The sequence below is a fragment of the Pomacea canaliculata genome, linkage group LG12 (genome assembly GCF_003073045.1).
Source record: "Pomacea canaliculata isolate SZHN2017 linkage group LG12, ASM307304v1, whole genome shotgun sequence".
Classification (NCBI taxonomy): Eukaryota; Metazoa; Mollusca; class Gastropoda; order Architaenioglossa; family Ampullariidae; genus Pomacea; species Pomacea canaliculata.
In genome coordinates, this window is record NC_037601.1 from 18,799,323 (window position 1) to 18,813,761 (window position 14,439).

At 35.1% G+C, this 14,439-nt stretch overlaps 1 protein-coding gene across 1 annotated transcript; it reads right to left on the minus strand.

Moving 5' to 3' along the window:
- Positions 1–312: 312 nt before the first annotated feature.
- LOC112576545 (vesicle-associated membrane protein/synaptobrevin-binding protein-like) lies at positions 313–14,433 on the minus strand. Its single transcript, XM_025259087.1, is given in 8 exon segments — positions 313–5,601; positions 6,103–6,122; positions 6,125–6,203; positions 6,416–6,487; positions 7,868–7,945; positions 8,944–9,050; positions 9,403–9,555; positions 14,257–14,433. Coding segments are annotated over 8 exon segments (741 nt in total). The 5' UTR covers positions 14,315–14,433; the 3' UTR covers positions 313–5,427.
- Between the last annotated feature and the right edge of the window lie 6 nt (positions 14,434–14,439).

A 14,439-nucleotide genomic window follows, 5' to 3' on the forward strand; every position in this document is an offset into this window, starting at 1 on the left:
TGCATAGAAATTTGCAAATATCCAAAAGGAACTTTTTAACATTACCTATACATGTCTAATAATTGGTTCTGATAATGCACTTTCCATACAACTTTGCTTTTGTACAGTGCTGCTTAGCACCTAGGCTTCACTTTCACATTACCTAAAGTATTCCCCAAACCAATGGATGCAAATGCTAACAGATGATTCAATTATATAAAATCAACTGATGCAAGATGCTTTGCTGGAGATTTCATGGTAATACTTCAGTAACCAGATGATTATGACACAATAAACATCTGACATACAAAGGAGAGAGAGTTCTTGGCACTCTACATTGGAGAGAAGCAACTTTTAATGAAACTGGAGAAACAGAAACATTTGTCACGCAAGTGCAAAAAAAGTTCAGACCATTATTATTGAATGCCTGCAATGAAAAACTATACTCTCAACTGTAAGGCATCAACATTTAACCCATACAATTTAAAACTTGGGGAGAAAAAGATTACAAAATTTTATCTGATAGCATCTTCACATCACTCATTCACTACTACCTTGTTTGCTAACCCCTCCCCCAAAATATCGCCCAGATCTATCTGTGCAGTTCTATAAAAATGAATAGTGCTCTAGAAAAACAGGCTGCAATTCTAGACTATAATGTAGAAAGCAGCCACAATTCATGCCACTGCAAGACAGAATGTAGATTAAGCTTCATTCTGGAAAAACTAAAATACTCAACATGACAAGATTCTCTGCATAGATAACATCCAAAGAAAAGCAGACTGAACAACTTATATACAGAATACTCAAAACTGCAAGAAGACTTTTCACAAAAGACAGTCTCAAGAATGCACATATTGCACAAGGATGTAACAGAAGCCGTTCACAGTCACACCAAACAAAATATACACAAATACTTTAGCCTGACTTTAATCACTGACATGTACTACATATATTCAGATTTTTCCCAATTTTTTCCTCCATGCACACCTACATTTTATTTCTACGTAGGCCCGCATCTGCATCTTCACTAAAATGGATACAAAGTAAAAATTTATTGCCCTTTCACCAAGGGACTTTGTACAAAGAAATCTGCATTTACCACTTTAATTCTGCTTCCAAAGATTATGGCGTATAAGGACAAGAGCAGACTATATACATTGGTTGCATTTACCTGTGTATCTTAGTATAAACTATATATATATAACTTTCTCTCAGGAATCCCTTTAGTGAAATATCAAATACAGAAATGTACTATTATATTCTTAGAATGAATGCATACAGATGCCTCTCTGCTAATAGAATTTCTTTCAGACATCTGAATCACACAGCTTACTTGCTCTCCTGTTCACGCACACATTATCATCTGAGTAAGCTGCAAGAGATGCTGGCACACTGTACTTAAGAGGGTCTTAAAAAACAAAAAAAACAAACTGCAAGCAGTTATATACAGCTTGGAACAAATCTGATAATCATCTTGTGAGTGTAGAAACTGATGTGTCAACAATGTCAAGAATATAGTCAGCCATGGGAGCTGATTAGAGGTCGCAAGTGCAATGACAAATATTCTACCTGAAGGAATAAAGCAGTTACAGACTGGGGCTTCTGTATCCGAGGTGCAAAAGTCAAAATGTTAAAAATGGATAAACAATCCATTATTAGATTAAGGTCCACTTACATCCTGTTACAGCATATCGAAAGAATAACTAGCACCTGATTCCTTTTCAACAGGAGCCAGTCAAACCTTATCTGCATAAGCCCATACGAATTCATGAAATGTAATATGCGCTGTTCAGTTCTTCACCATACAAAGGCCAATCAAATGCTCACATGCTCTGCCACCTATAGAAAATTATTATGTCATCTTGTTCACAGATTTCAACAGAAACTTAAGGCAAACAAAATGTGCAAAAATGTTAGCTGTTGGCTGACTGATCATATTATTAGTCATAAAAAACCCTGTTCCTAGGTTCCATTCTTTTGAAAAAAAAAAAAGGGCTAAACAATTGTACATACTTCTGTTATGGGCAAGATGACATCCCTTTCCAAAAATGATTATATTTGTAGGTAAATAATTTTTAAATTCTATGTAGCTTGTCAGTTGCAGTGAAGAAACCCTTTAAAAAAACACAAAATTTTACAACAGATTAAAAAAAAAAAAAAAAAAAAGAAAAAAAAGAAATACAATCTTCATATCTACAGGCACACCTTCTGCATTCTGTTGTCTATTTCTCATTTGACAAAAAAAATTAATGCACAAATGGCTATTCTTGCTGATGATATTTTTTGAGGAGGAGCTTGTATTTTTTTTTTAAACTACTGACTCTCCCTTTTATACCTTTTCATAACATGATCTACACATGTACACGATGTTAGCTATTCACATAAAAAGAACAAAATCTATGTTCTAAGGGGAAAGGATTGTGGGTGGCAGAAAAACATTGCTCCAAATCTTTTAGGGAAGAAGACTCAACAACATAAATTCAAGTTGGGCCTCTCATTTATTCCCCAAAATTTATTCAATTTCTCTAAAGGCATACAGACAAGAAGAGATCAGGAAGGCTTAAACCAAAAACCACATGCTTTCCATATGTGCACAAATCTACCACTAAACACTCTTTCAAAATGTGATGAAATGGTCTCACTATACTGAATGTTACAGTCGAGCCATTTATTTGCGTTTGCAAACAACACAATACCACTTAAGATTCTGATACCAGTCTCTTCATTAGACCTGGTTTCGGTTCAGAACTTCAGAGACGGACTCAAGCTCACTTTCAACTCAAAAATTGATTTTCCTGAAACAGACTCTGTTACAAAAATCATAAATGATTTGCTAAGACAAACTCATTCCGATGATCTATGACCATAAGTTTTTAAGAAAATTACATTATGAAGAATGCTGTATGCAAAATCTTAAACTAGCACAAGCAAAGAAAAATGTACCAAGCTGAAATACAACATAAATCTCTTTGACCTACACAGAAAAATGAAGGATTTTTAATAAAAAATATTGCTTTATAAATGCTCCTAAATCAAATAAACTTTAATGATGTACTGACAGTTTTTTTTAAACTGTTGGCAAGTACTGATTCCTGAAGGCTGTTAATAAACAAAGAAACCTATCATATTCACGAACCACATGAGAACAGCAAGGATTTCAGTATCATTTTGACTGTTAATGCCCTTTTCAAAGCTGATCGGCAACGTTCAGGTCTAACAGTGTTTTCCACAGTGCAAGATTTAAGTTGAAGTGTGGCTCAATCATGTTTAAAATGGAGATTAAAACTTCAGCTTTGCATTTTTGTTAACCCCTCCTTGAAAAAGTTTCTGTAGAGGGATGGGGGAGTGGCTGGTGTTTTATGCCAAGCCAGCAACTAAGGCTATATTGCTGCAAGGTAGCCAGCCCTGTAAACAAATGTCACAAGCAGCAAAAGAACAGTGTGCCCAAGATGAGAGCTGAACCCGGGACAGTCACCTTCACTTTATTGGTGACAATCTGCAAGTAGAAAGGAACCTAAGATTCCTCATTTTAGCATTCTTTATCTCCATTTATTTACAACTTGCATCTTGCTGTTCTTCGGGAGAGTAAGGTAGACAAAAAGGGGACAGTTTGTTGGTTTTCCTGAGTGTTCAGCTGATTTCAGGACATGTCCAATTATGAAAGTAAATACGCAGCTGTTAATTGACTTTTTATCCAGTTGGGCAATTTACTTGCAGGTCTCAGCTATTTGGATTTGAAAATATCTGTCAAGCTAAACATTTTAATGAACCATAAGGAATTACCTCCCAAGGATAAATTTAAGATTCAAAATTTTATAATACGCAAATATTACAAAAGGGAAAAAAACTATTCCTTGGCATAAAAATCTCTAATGAAGAGAATTTGGTTGCCCCCTCCCTCCTATCAATGTTTCCACTGACCAGTCTTTTACCTGAGGTGAACTCTTGATAAATATTAGTCACATTTTACACCTGTGTGCACACACTCATGACGGCATGCTCATGAAGACATTGATTTCAGTGCTGCTAAAGTGTTCATATTTTTAAGTAAAAATACCATTAACGTGCAATATGATGTAGAACTTGTGCTTTATAACTTGCTTATCTGTTCATGGCCTTTATTTAAACCAGAATAAAGGCGATTTAAGGTCAAAAGCTTCCCCAGATATTTTACAGGCCTTGTGACTTTTCGAAGCATCACCTTGGGAAATGTTTTTATAAATTCTATTGCATTGTAACACATTCCATATAGCACTATTTCCAAACACTGCAAGCTAACCTTTACAGTTGCCTCTATCAATATGCAAATTAGGACTATAAACTGATTTTATTCCTCACTTACAAAATGGAGAGGGATAAGGATTTTCAACCCATATGATCCCAAATAATGATTCTGATGTCAAGTTCATTATGTTATAATTGTGATCCTCCTTTATCATGAATGCTCAAGATTATTTCTAAAAAGTTTCCTGACATTCAAAATAAATCAAGCCTTTTGGTACATACTGGACCAAATAAAACCGTGTATCTAGAACAGAACAGTAATACTTGAAGACTTCTGAGGATATAACCTCAGCTCCCTAAAACCTTTTTAGGCTTAGACATTAACTCATGAATATCGACTGTCATCTTTTCAGGAGAAAGAAAAAAAAAGAACCAAGCAGATGAAGATATTCTGACTGAATAATATTCTTTAAAATGTCTTTAAATACATCTTACAGGGGCTGCAAAATCATCACTAATGCTTGTTGTTTGAAGAGAAAAATTGAACCATTAGGTTGAATATCAGTTTACTCCATACAATAAAAGGTAAAAAAAAAAAGCAGACAAAACTGCCAAGAGAATCACTCATCTTTGTATTTATTTCACCATGGACATGAAACACTGTTCATTTTCACACAGAGTACTCTGCCCTGGATATAAAAGAAAATATAGATTCCATAAAACTCCTTAATGCCATTATCTGCTAAGTTGTGAGGGGAAAATTTTAAATGCAAATATTTTCATTTTTGTCACTTTTAACATCTGTCTGAGAATTCATGAAAACAAAAAGATCGCATTCAATCTTTCAAAGATAGCTATTCAGAATGCTGCATTTTTCTTGGGCTGGCAATTGCCAAATGATCATTTCAATATCTTGTTAGCAATATAAGTTTAAGTCTGTCCCTCAAAACCCATATTTCCATATATTTGAATCCATGTTTAAGAAAAAGCACTTGAGACATTAGCTGGGACAGCTAACATCTAACAATCAAATCCTAGTTTGTACGTTATTCTAGGCTTTTTAATCCCCTATTTTATTGGTGAAGAAAGGAAATGTCCCTGTGGAAGGGCAGTGCAGAAGTATCAAAATCAGTAACAATCAGTCAAGTCTTGCGAGGTGGACTGTCCTTAATTACAAAGTATTTATTCACAACTTTGTTGTGACATGGCAGGAAGAGTTTTTCAGAGGATAAGTTTTCCGATCAACAGACCAATGATAACCGCAGCAATGATGTAGACAACAGGAGGAAAGGGATTAGCTGTGGATACTGTAGACATTGATGAATGGCTAGGAACAGATGGAGTGGATGACACAGTGTCTGACATGGCTATCTTCCTCAGCCTGGTACCTTCATCCTGCAGTGTTTAATATATATATAAAAGCAAGAATAAAACAAAACTATAGATAAGTTCATCTAAATGTTTTAGTTAAAAATTTAAACATCTACTCACCAAATTTTTTTAGGAGAACAGTTGTGCAACTTAAAAGTGTCTTCTTATAGGTGTACGTTTAACAGAAACATCACAGCAAAGCAACACTTGGAAAAAAAATTGCTATAGTATTGACGAAGAGAAATTACCCATCACAGAATAAACCTTGACAACTAAATAAAATGTGCACAGAAGACATGATTACCAAATAAAATTACTTGGGACTAAAACAATATTGTTGGGGGTTGAGCACCAAAACAAGATGAAAAATGTATGTACCCTTGATTCTAGTTCTCTCAAAAGTGTCCTTCATTAAAATTAGAAATTTAAAAAAAAGTTTTAATTTCTGTAATGAATCCTCCCCTTACCTACACCCTTGAACAGAAAATGTTACATTTTTTTGTCTGACCCTCAAAAAATACTAACCTTCAGTTGGTTATTTTCTGCCTCAATGTATTGACCTCTGCCTGTAACCTACGATTTTCATCTGCCATTCTTTTCAGGTCGTCACCTGATCCACCAATTGTCTGCAATTGTGAACTACATATAATATGGGCACAAGCAAGAACATGAATGCAATACGGCAAGATAAGTTGAACTCTAATGAACTATAAATCCAATGAAGATACAAATCCTCATCTCTAAAAGTACACCAAAACATCCAAAAAGAAATATGCAAAAGAAAATACTGTCTATAAAATAATACTTCAGATTTCAAACAAATTAACAAGTATCTTGCCTTTGGTGGGGTCACTGGTTCCGTTTTTGTAATCTTTGCCTTTTCTTCCTGCATTGATTCCTGGACTGGAACCTATCATAGAATAAAATCAAACAGTTTTAAAAACTAAATGAATTATTTTTAATACAAAAGACTGCGATATAAATGAGTTAAAATACTGTGATTCACTAAAGACAAGAAAAGAGAAATCCTCTGGACCCTTATGTTGGTACTGGAAGACAGATTATGCTGATGACATTGCTACACTATGCCAACCCAAGAATGCTCAGGAAAAGATCAACAATCTGACCAAAACTGCATCAAAAATTGGACTTAAAGTAAACACAGGCAAAAGAAGTGAGAATGCCAACAGAGCAACATTTCAAGTCTCCATCAAGGGGAGTTAAAGATTTGTCTGAATACTTCCCTTCAAGTTTTAGGGCAATACAGTTGAGTATCCAAGCACTCAAAAAGCAGTCTCAAAACATGTGGAGCAGGACAACATAAAACCATGAATCCACGATAAAACACTCATCATTAGCAATATCATTGAGGAACAGAGATACAAGATCTATACTGCAGAAATTGCAGCCATAAAGCACAGACCCACAGATCAGAAAATGGAAAACTGCATGGTCCGCAGTGCCAAGAAAGTTTCAGTCAAGTCGGCACAAGTGATCCAAATGATGTACAGATCTTATATATGGCACACATGTTATAGGTGAAATAAAATGCTCAAGAAAAATGAAACTCGTTGCAAAGACACATAAACCAGTTCAGAAACATAGGTAATAATGTCACAGATTTGCATACCACCAGTATACACTAAACCATACGCAGAGAAAAGGACCAAAGATGAAATGTGATGAAGAGCTGTCACCCTCTAGACAGAATGGACACCACTCTCATCCAAATCAAGCCTTAGCCATCAGGGCTTCTGCTAAGGCTAAATTCTTTGGGGTCCCAGGAACCCCTTCTTCACATTTTAAAGGGGTCCCTGTTTTTCGCCCAAATTTGAATGGGACCCCATTGACGAAAATTGAAGGGGTCCTCCGAACTTTTAATGCGTACTGTACGCAATTTTTTGCGTAAGCAGAAGCCCTGGCCATGATAAAAGAAATCTAGAGATCCAAAGAACTTAAGAGGAATACACAATTAAAAATCTTCAGAATCAACATCCTTTCAGACTTACTCTATGAAAGAAAAAAAAATGGAGGTCTCTAGGCCTTATGTACCAGCCAGGTATAAAAAGGATAAGTAAAATATTACAAAATCATTAAGTGCATACAAGCCAACATGTGGATAAGATTAAGCCAATGTTTCCAGGTTAACTCCAGCAGTGTTTTGATATCCTCACCATAATACATGCTTTGGGTCATAGTATTATAACAACCTGCATCTTGTGACAGCTAAACTGCCCTAAACCTATAAAATATTTTAGTGCATTTCTCTCTCATGTTGATAATTTCTTACCTGTGGTGGAGTTTCAGGCATCTCAAAAACACATTTCAGTTTTGTGTCCATCAAACTCTCTGGAGGAGCATCCTTCCACTGTAAAACATAAGGGGAAAATGTGATAAAAGATGTTAACACCTACAAATATTTCCCCTGTGCTTCTTTCCTTTTTCTTGTCCACTCAGTCTGCCTTACAAGTGTAATCAGGTACGAGTCATAAAATTTTTTATTGTGGTCTCAAAACTATGCCAGGACTAACCCTGACTATTCCACATTTAGACTACCTTTGACAAAGTTTTGCTTTAATCTGTACAGCCTAGACACCATCCAAAACAATTTTGGTGCACTACAGTGCAAGAAACTAGGAAGATAGCAAATGCATACATTAACACCCATGCAACAGTGAGTCAGATAGATAAGGGGAAAGAGAAGAAGAGAACCTGCTGACAGTGCATAACTGTATAGCTAAGCTTAAACAATCTTTTTTCATAGCAAATTGTCACATCTGTCAACGGGATTTTGATAACATATAAAAAAAAACAAAAAAAACCAAATCGTTCTTAAAAAATACTTCTCATTTTGTGTTTGAAAGGACACTGCATTCCAAATTACTTTTACTGGTTGACAATACTGTCACCTCAACAGAAATATGGTGGCAAAATGCTCAAAATACAATACTAACAGCATGCAAATTTGAAACAAAAATGGATGAACCGTCTTAAAAAAAATTTAAAAATCATGGTATACAGCTTATTTCACATATGAAAATTGAGCACGAGTCCCCTTCACACAACTCTTTTCACCAGTCACATTTATCCATATCAGTCATAAGATATAAGAACTATGTCTTCAATAACCAACATTAAACTTTCCACTCATGCTTCATGCAAATAAATTTGTTATGCAGATTCTTCACATTAGTCACTGTACTCACTTGCATGAGATATAAAATCCCCAAATAGATCGGTGTTATAAACAAAATTTAATAAAAGTAAAAGCTTAATTAAAACAGTAGAAAAGGAGTAAAATAAGTGAATTCTAAAAAACAAACTCGTGCTCCAGTTCAAGCACCTCTTAATTAAATAGAGACCCACCAGCTGGTCCTGGCTCTCTATTTTTCCATCTGGGGCATACATAGACTGCACCATGAACTTATGTTTGTTCTTCTCACTAGGGTCATACTCAAAAGGTTGAAGCATCACTGAAATCAAGAAAAATGATGTTTTGTTTATATTTTAATATCATCTTATCTTTGTTCATTCACATGCACACACACTAATGAGCTATGCTATGTATATGCCTGCATCCAGATGCACAAAACTAAAGCCACTAAATCTCAATGACTTCAGTTTTCAAATTATTTTTTTTAAGATTTTAAGTGTCAATTCTTTCAACAGATGAAACATATACTGCCCATTAATAATCCCCCCTCCCCCCCCCACATAAATAAAAAAACCTTTAGCCTGCAAGGAGCACTACGATACTTGACGAAATCATCTAAAGAATACACTAAATCTGTTACCAGAAGTCAGGTACAGTATAGGCAAAAGCACCTGCAACAGTAACTGATTTATTGGGCTCCAAAATCCCACTGTTGGGTCGAACACAGTAGCGCTTTGGTGCTGTTGTCTTGACTTTAAAGCATATCCTTTTCTCTGTGGGGTTTGTCAGTTTCAAATCTGCTGTCACCACATCTACAAAGGGTCCTGCCACAAAGACAAAACGTTGAACTTCAGTTTTCATTTACCTATTACACTTCATCAAAATTTAATAAAAACTTGTTTATTCCACCGACAAAGGCATACTCAAGGCACAGTATATGAAGTTGTGCCAGCACATATTTTCAGTAGGCATCAAATGCATCTCACAAATTCATTCAGTATCATTAAAATCGTCTCTCACACACACATACTGAGAGACAGGTTGGAAGAAACTGGAGTACACAGAGAAAACCACCAACGGCTAGAACTATAAACAGGTGTCACATTCAAAATGAGGTATGGGCGAGTCCAGAGATATAAAGCCACCACCCGATTCTCAATGTCATGGTGACATGCGCTTTAGCTAGTGTGCCACCAACCACAGAGCTCTGGATTATAATAATGTCTGAGCTAATTAAATTCTTATGTGTGGGGAAACTCTCCTGTGACACTGACCTTAAAAATGATGTTTTAAAATCCACTTGCATAATAACCCAAATCTAATACTGAACTAAACCCAGTCACTTTGGCAAAAAAGGTGCTGAGGGAGGTTTTTAAAATGAAGAATCATAGTTTTCTAGATAAGAATAGTAAACTTCTACTCATGTGGAGTAATGTACTGTGGTTGTTTAACTGAGGCAAATAGTGTACAGTGATCTTTAGAAGCTAAATTATATCAGTATCTCTTTAAAAACTTTAAAATAGTAAGTTTGACAGTGATGAAATGAATCCATAATTTTAAAGAAATTTTAAAAGAAAAAATGCAAATGTCAAACCAGACTGAATATAAAACTAAGTATAAGGTCAAAGTCCATGATACCTTGATGTAGCTGATTTAGCTTATCACGATCTCAGTCAATGCAATGGAATAAAAACATGCTAATACGACACTGATATCCAACTGCTAAACTATGCAAGTGAGTCATGCGAAATGGGGTTTTAGCTTTGTGACTATCAGCAGTAAGCATGAATAAGAAAAATCACTTTGCCATTATGGTAGACCTTTCAATTAAAGTATGAAAAAAGGGTGAAATATTTCCTGCAGTGCCTTGTCAAATGAAAGTGTGCAGGATGCTTTATAGGAGTAGTCATGTCTCATATTCACGGTTTTATGAGTACGTTGCTTTAAATGCACTTAGTAGGCAAAAAGTCACACATTTCTTATAATCAACATTATGAACTTCTATACAACACTCTACTCATGTTTAAAAAAGTCACAAGACTAGGATGTCATTATCAAAAGGATTGTGTTTTTAGGCAGTCACAGCTACTGCAAACCTGATCTGAGGTACTTTACCCCCTACCCTCCCGTGTTGTCATCTACTGACAGCATGTTTCGACTTTTTGTAGACTGTTAGCCTATTATCTCTGATGCTGATCTACATCTCAGAACATGTGGCTATCCTGGCACCATACCACTATTTCTGAGTCATCTGCTTCCAAATATACCTTGTAGCTTTCATGATTACCTTTGCAAGATCTTATTCCTGGTATTTAAACAAAGGTAACCTTGTCCTCCAAACAGTTTGGCAACTACATGCCCCACCTTTTCTTGTGATACATTACCAAGCATGACAGATTTTGTCAATACTGCCACTCCTGAGAATGACATTTACAAATGGCTGGATGCATGTTATCCACACCTTTTTTTGTGCACTGTGTAGTACAACTAAAGAGGAATGAAGCAACAGAGTTTTTAAAGAGATCTATTTTTTGCAAACTAAAAAAAAGGTTGTCATAAACCAGATTTATAAAATGTAGTTTTGCTCCAGTCTGGTTGTTGCACATTATTTCTTTTATGATGATGAGGTGGCTCTTGTTTGATTGTGGTTTATGCTCATTTACTCTAATGATAAACATTTTATGCTAAGTTCACAGAACAATCACTTCATGTGCATTAGTCAACAATAAAACAACAACAAAAAATAAACCCCATTAATCAATTTCCAACAGTGCACTTTCGATTAAAACTTTGTCCCTTCACCAAACGGTCACCTACGTCATCTAAAGCTTTAAATTACACATGCATTAAACATGATGCAAATTTATTTTTTGTTTCAATAACGATTCATTTGTGTAATTAAAAATACAATGATCATGGTTCATTCCAAGTCCCAGATATTCATCCATGGTATAAAAGTTGCCGTGATTCTGCTTCATTGCACTCATTTATCAATAGGGATTATTAATGAAATGAATGGACAGGATGTTATACAATGTGCTACTGCTAGATAAGAAAATGGGACATTAACTTGACAGGTTAGTAATTTGTTTTAAAACTGCAGCTAATGCTTAAATGACAGTGCATCAAAAAGAATTCAAAATACCACATCATCCAGTTTAACTAATGATTTGATTACTAACATGCTGATACCTGTCTTTACCCACAAGTATGGGATAAACTCAAGTACAATTAATCTTTCAAATATAAATGTTTATCACTTTCTTCTCCTTGGACAGACATTAGGCATTTGTTAACAATTTATAAGGTTCTGAAAGCCAGAACTTATAGATATTTGTGTGACCTATCATCACTAGAATAACACAGAATATATCACCATTACCAGAAGTACTAAAACTGACCTAAACAGCGCTCCCGCTACACTAAATAACAATGAACAATCACTGTCTAGTGGTCAGACATGGTAAAAGTAAATGGACAGACTACTGAAAGGCAATGTAAATGAAAACCATTTTCCACTCACAAGATTTCACTGCTTTAACTGTACTAATATAACACTTGGAACCTATGACTCAGTATGAGTGTCACACTCAAAATAAAGATGTAAAAGTAAGCATGTAACTCCATAATTCCTATACACCATCATTACAGTAAAAGCTCAGAAAATATTGATCTGCCATAAGAAGTGCCACAACCCCAGAATGAAATGGTAGTTACAGTGTTAACTCTTATTTTTCAATCTTACCAAATATAACCAGAACATTTATTTGTAACAATTTTTTTCAAAATACAATTACAAAAATTGAAAAGATTATTTCTATTCTTATGACATGTTTTAATAAAAATGTGTCTGTTGCACCAGAATTCTATTTATGTTACCTAGCTAAAATTTGGACACATCATAAAATATAAGTTTACAAAAACAATGCCCAAATTATAGCGATATAACTAGTGCACCAAATGTCATATTCCAAGCTTTTATTTACAGGCCTTTTTCCTTGGAAAGATATTATGATCAGATTCATGACACAAACCATGCTTATTTGCAAGGCCCTTAATGACTTTTAATGGAAAAAGCCAGACACATTGAACTATTTCAGAGTGTTAAAATACATATTTATAAAAAGGCATGAAGCAAAGCATCTGTCTGATCTGATGATTCAAATTTTATATTTTCATTTTCCATACTTCCTTTCTTTATTTAATAATAATAAATGCAAAATTTATAAAGCGCATATTCGCACTCCTAAGGAGCATGCTCTTAGCGCTTAAGAACAAGAACGAAACACGGACAGCATACAAGGGACAGGAAAACAAATAAATCAACATATGACTATAAAAGAATAAACAACCATACCAAACGAAGAACAAAATAAAATATAGAAAACTCAAAGAGGAACCAAATAAGAAGAAAAAGAGCTGAGCGTAACATGATATTGCAAAAAGAAGGGTGTGAAAAAGGACTAGCATTATGGGAAAGGTTGTTAGGAGTAATGTTTACGGAAGAGGTGTGTTTTCAGCATTCTTCAAATGTTAAGTTAAATAAAAAAGTTACAAAAAATATTACAGGATAATACATTCTTGTCATAAAATGTCATGCACCTTATTTTCTTTGATATCTTTTAAGAACTTGAAATTATTAATGGAAGAATCTTCCTCCTAACAGACAGCAAACAAAGTTTTTACTAGTAGTAGCAGCAGAAGGGAGTGGCTATCATTTGCCTAAGCATCACAGCCTATATAACGCTCCCTCTAACGGTCACTTGATTATTGCTTGGGTCAGAGTTTCAAGAAAATTAGTTTCACGATACATTTTATAAACCACTGAAACTGTAAAATAGTTTACATTGTTATCTAGATGAGTCCTTGAACCTATTCAAATTTGGTGAACATATAATGCTTGTCGGAAGTTACTGGTTAATGCCTGAGTGAATTAAATGAGTCTACGCATATTGCGCATATCAAACAGAACGTTTTGTTTTTAAAAACGCTGGTTTTCTTTAGCCTAAGCATACCAACCCTTGAACTGTTGTCATGTTCATGATCATGATGCGCAATGCCGATGGTCAAATGAATCAGCGAATAAATAAACCTTTTTGTTTACATCTTTATGAAACACAAATATTGCATACAACTATTAGTAGACTGGATATCCTTCATGAAATTAAAAAAAAAAATGTACAAACAAGCCGCATTGTTTGTAAGTACTGGTTTAGTGTCTACACCAGTACAGGATTTACACCGGTCAGACCCAACTCGGCGAGTCGAGCATACTCAATGTCAAGTGAACATTCTAACAGGTTGTTAAGAAGCCAGTTTCCTTCCCTAAAAGTAAGCGTACTTTTGGAATTTGTCTAAGAGATTATTTTGCGGAGAAACCATGCTTTGGCTAGGAACTATATTTGTACGTGTTAAAAAGATGTAAACGGCTCGACTATGTTGTGCGGATAGGTGTCTAGATTAGTCAATCATATCGGCACAGACCGCTGTGTGGCCGACGCCACCCATTTACCTTAAACACGTACCTTTGAAACGCAGCTCGCTAGGTGGATCCAGAATCAGTGCTTGATCTGTCTTCGCCATTTCTGAAGAGAGAAGAGGATGAATATCGTAATAAATTAGTGGAATAATTTCATGAATTTCAGCATCTGTTCTTTAACCCTCCTATGTGGATTGCGCATGCGCAATACATTCGCTGTAATCATATA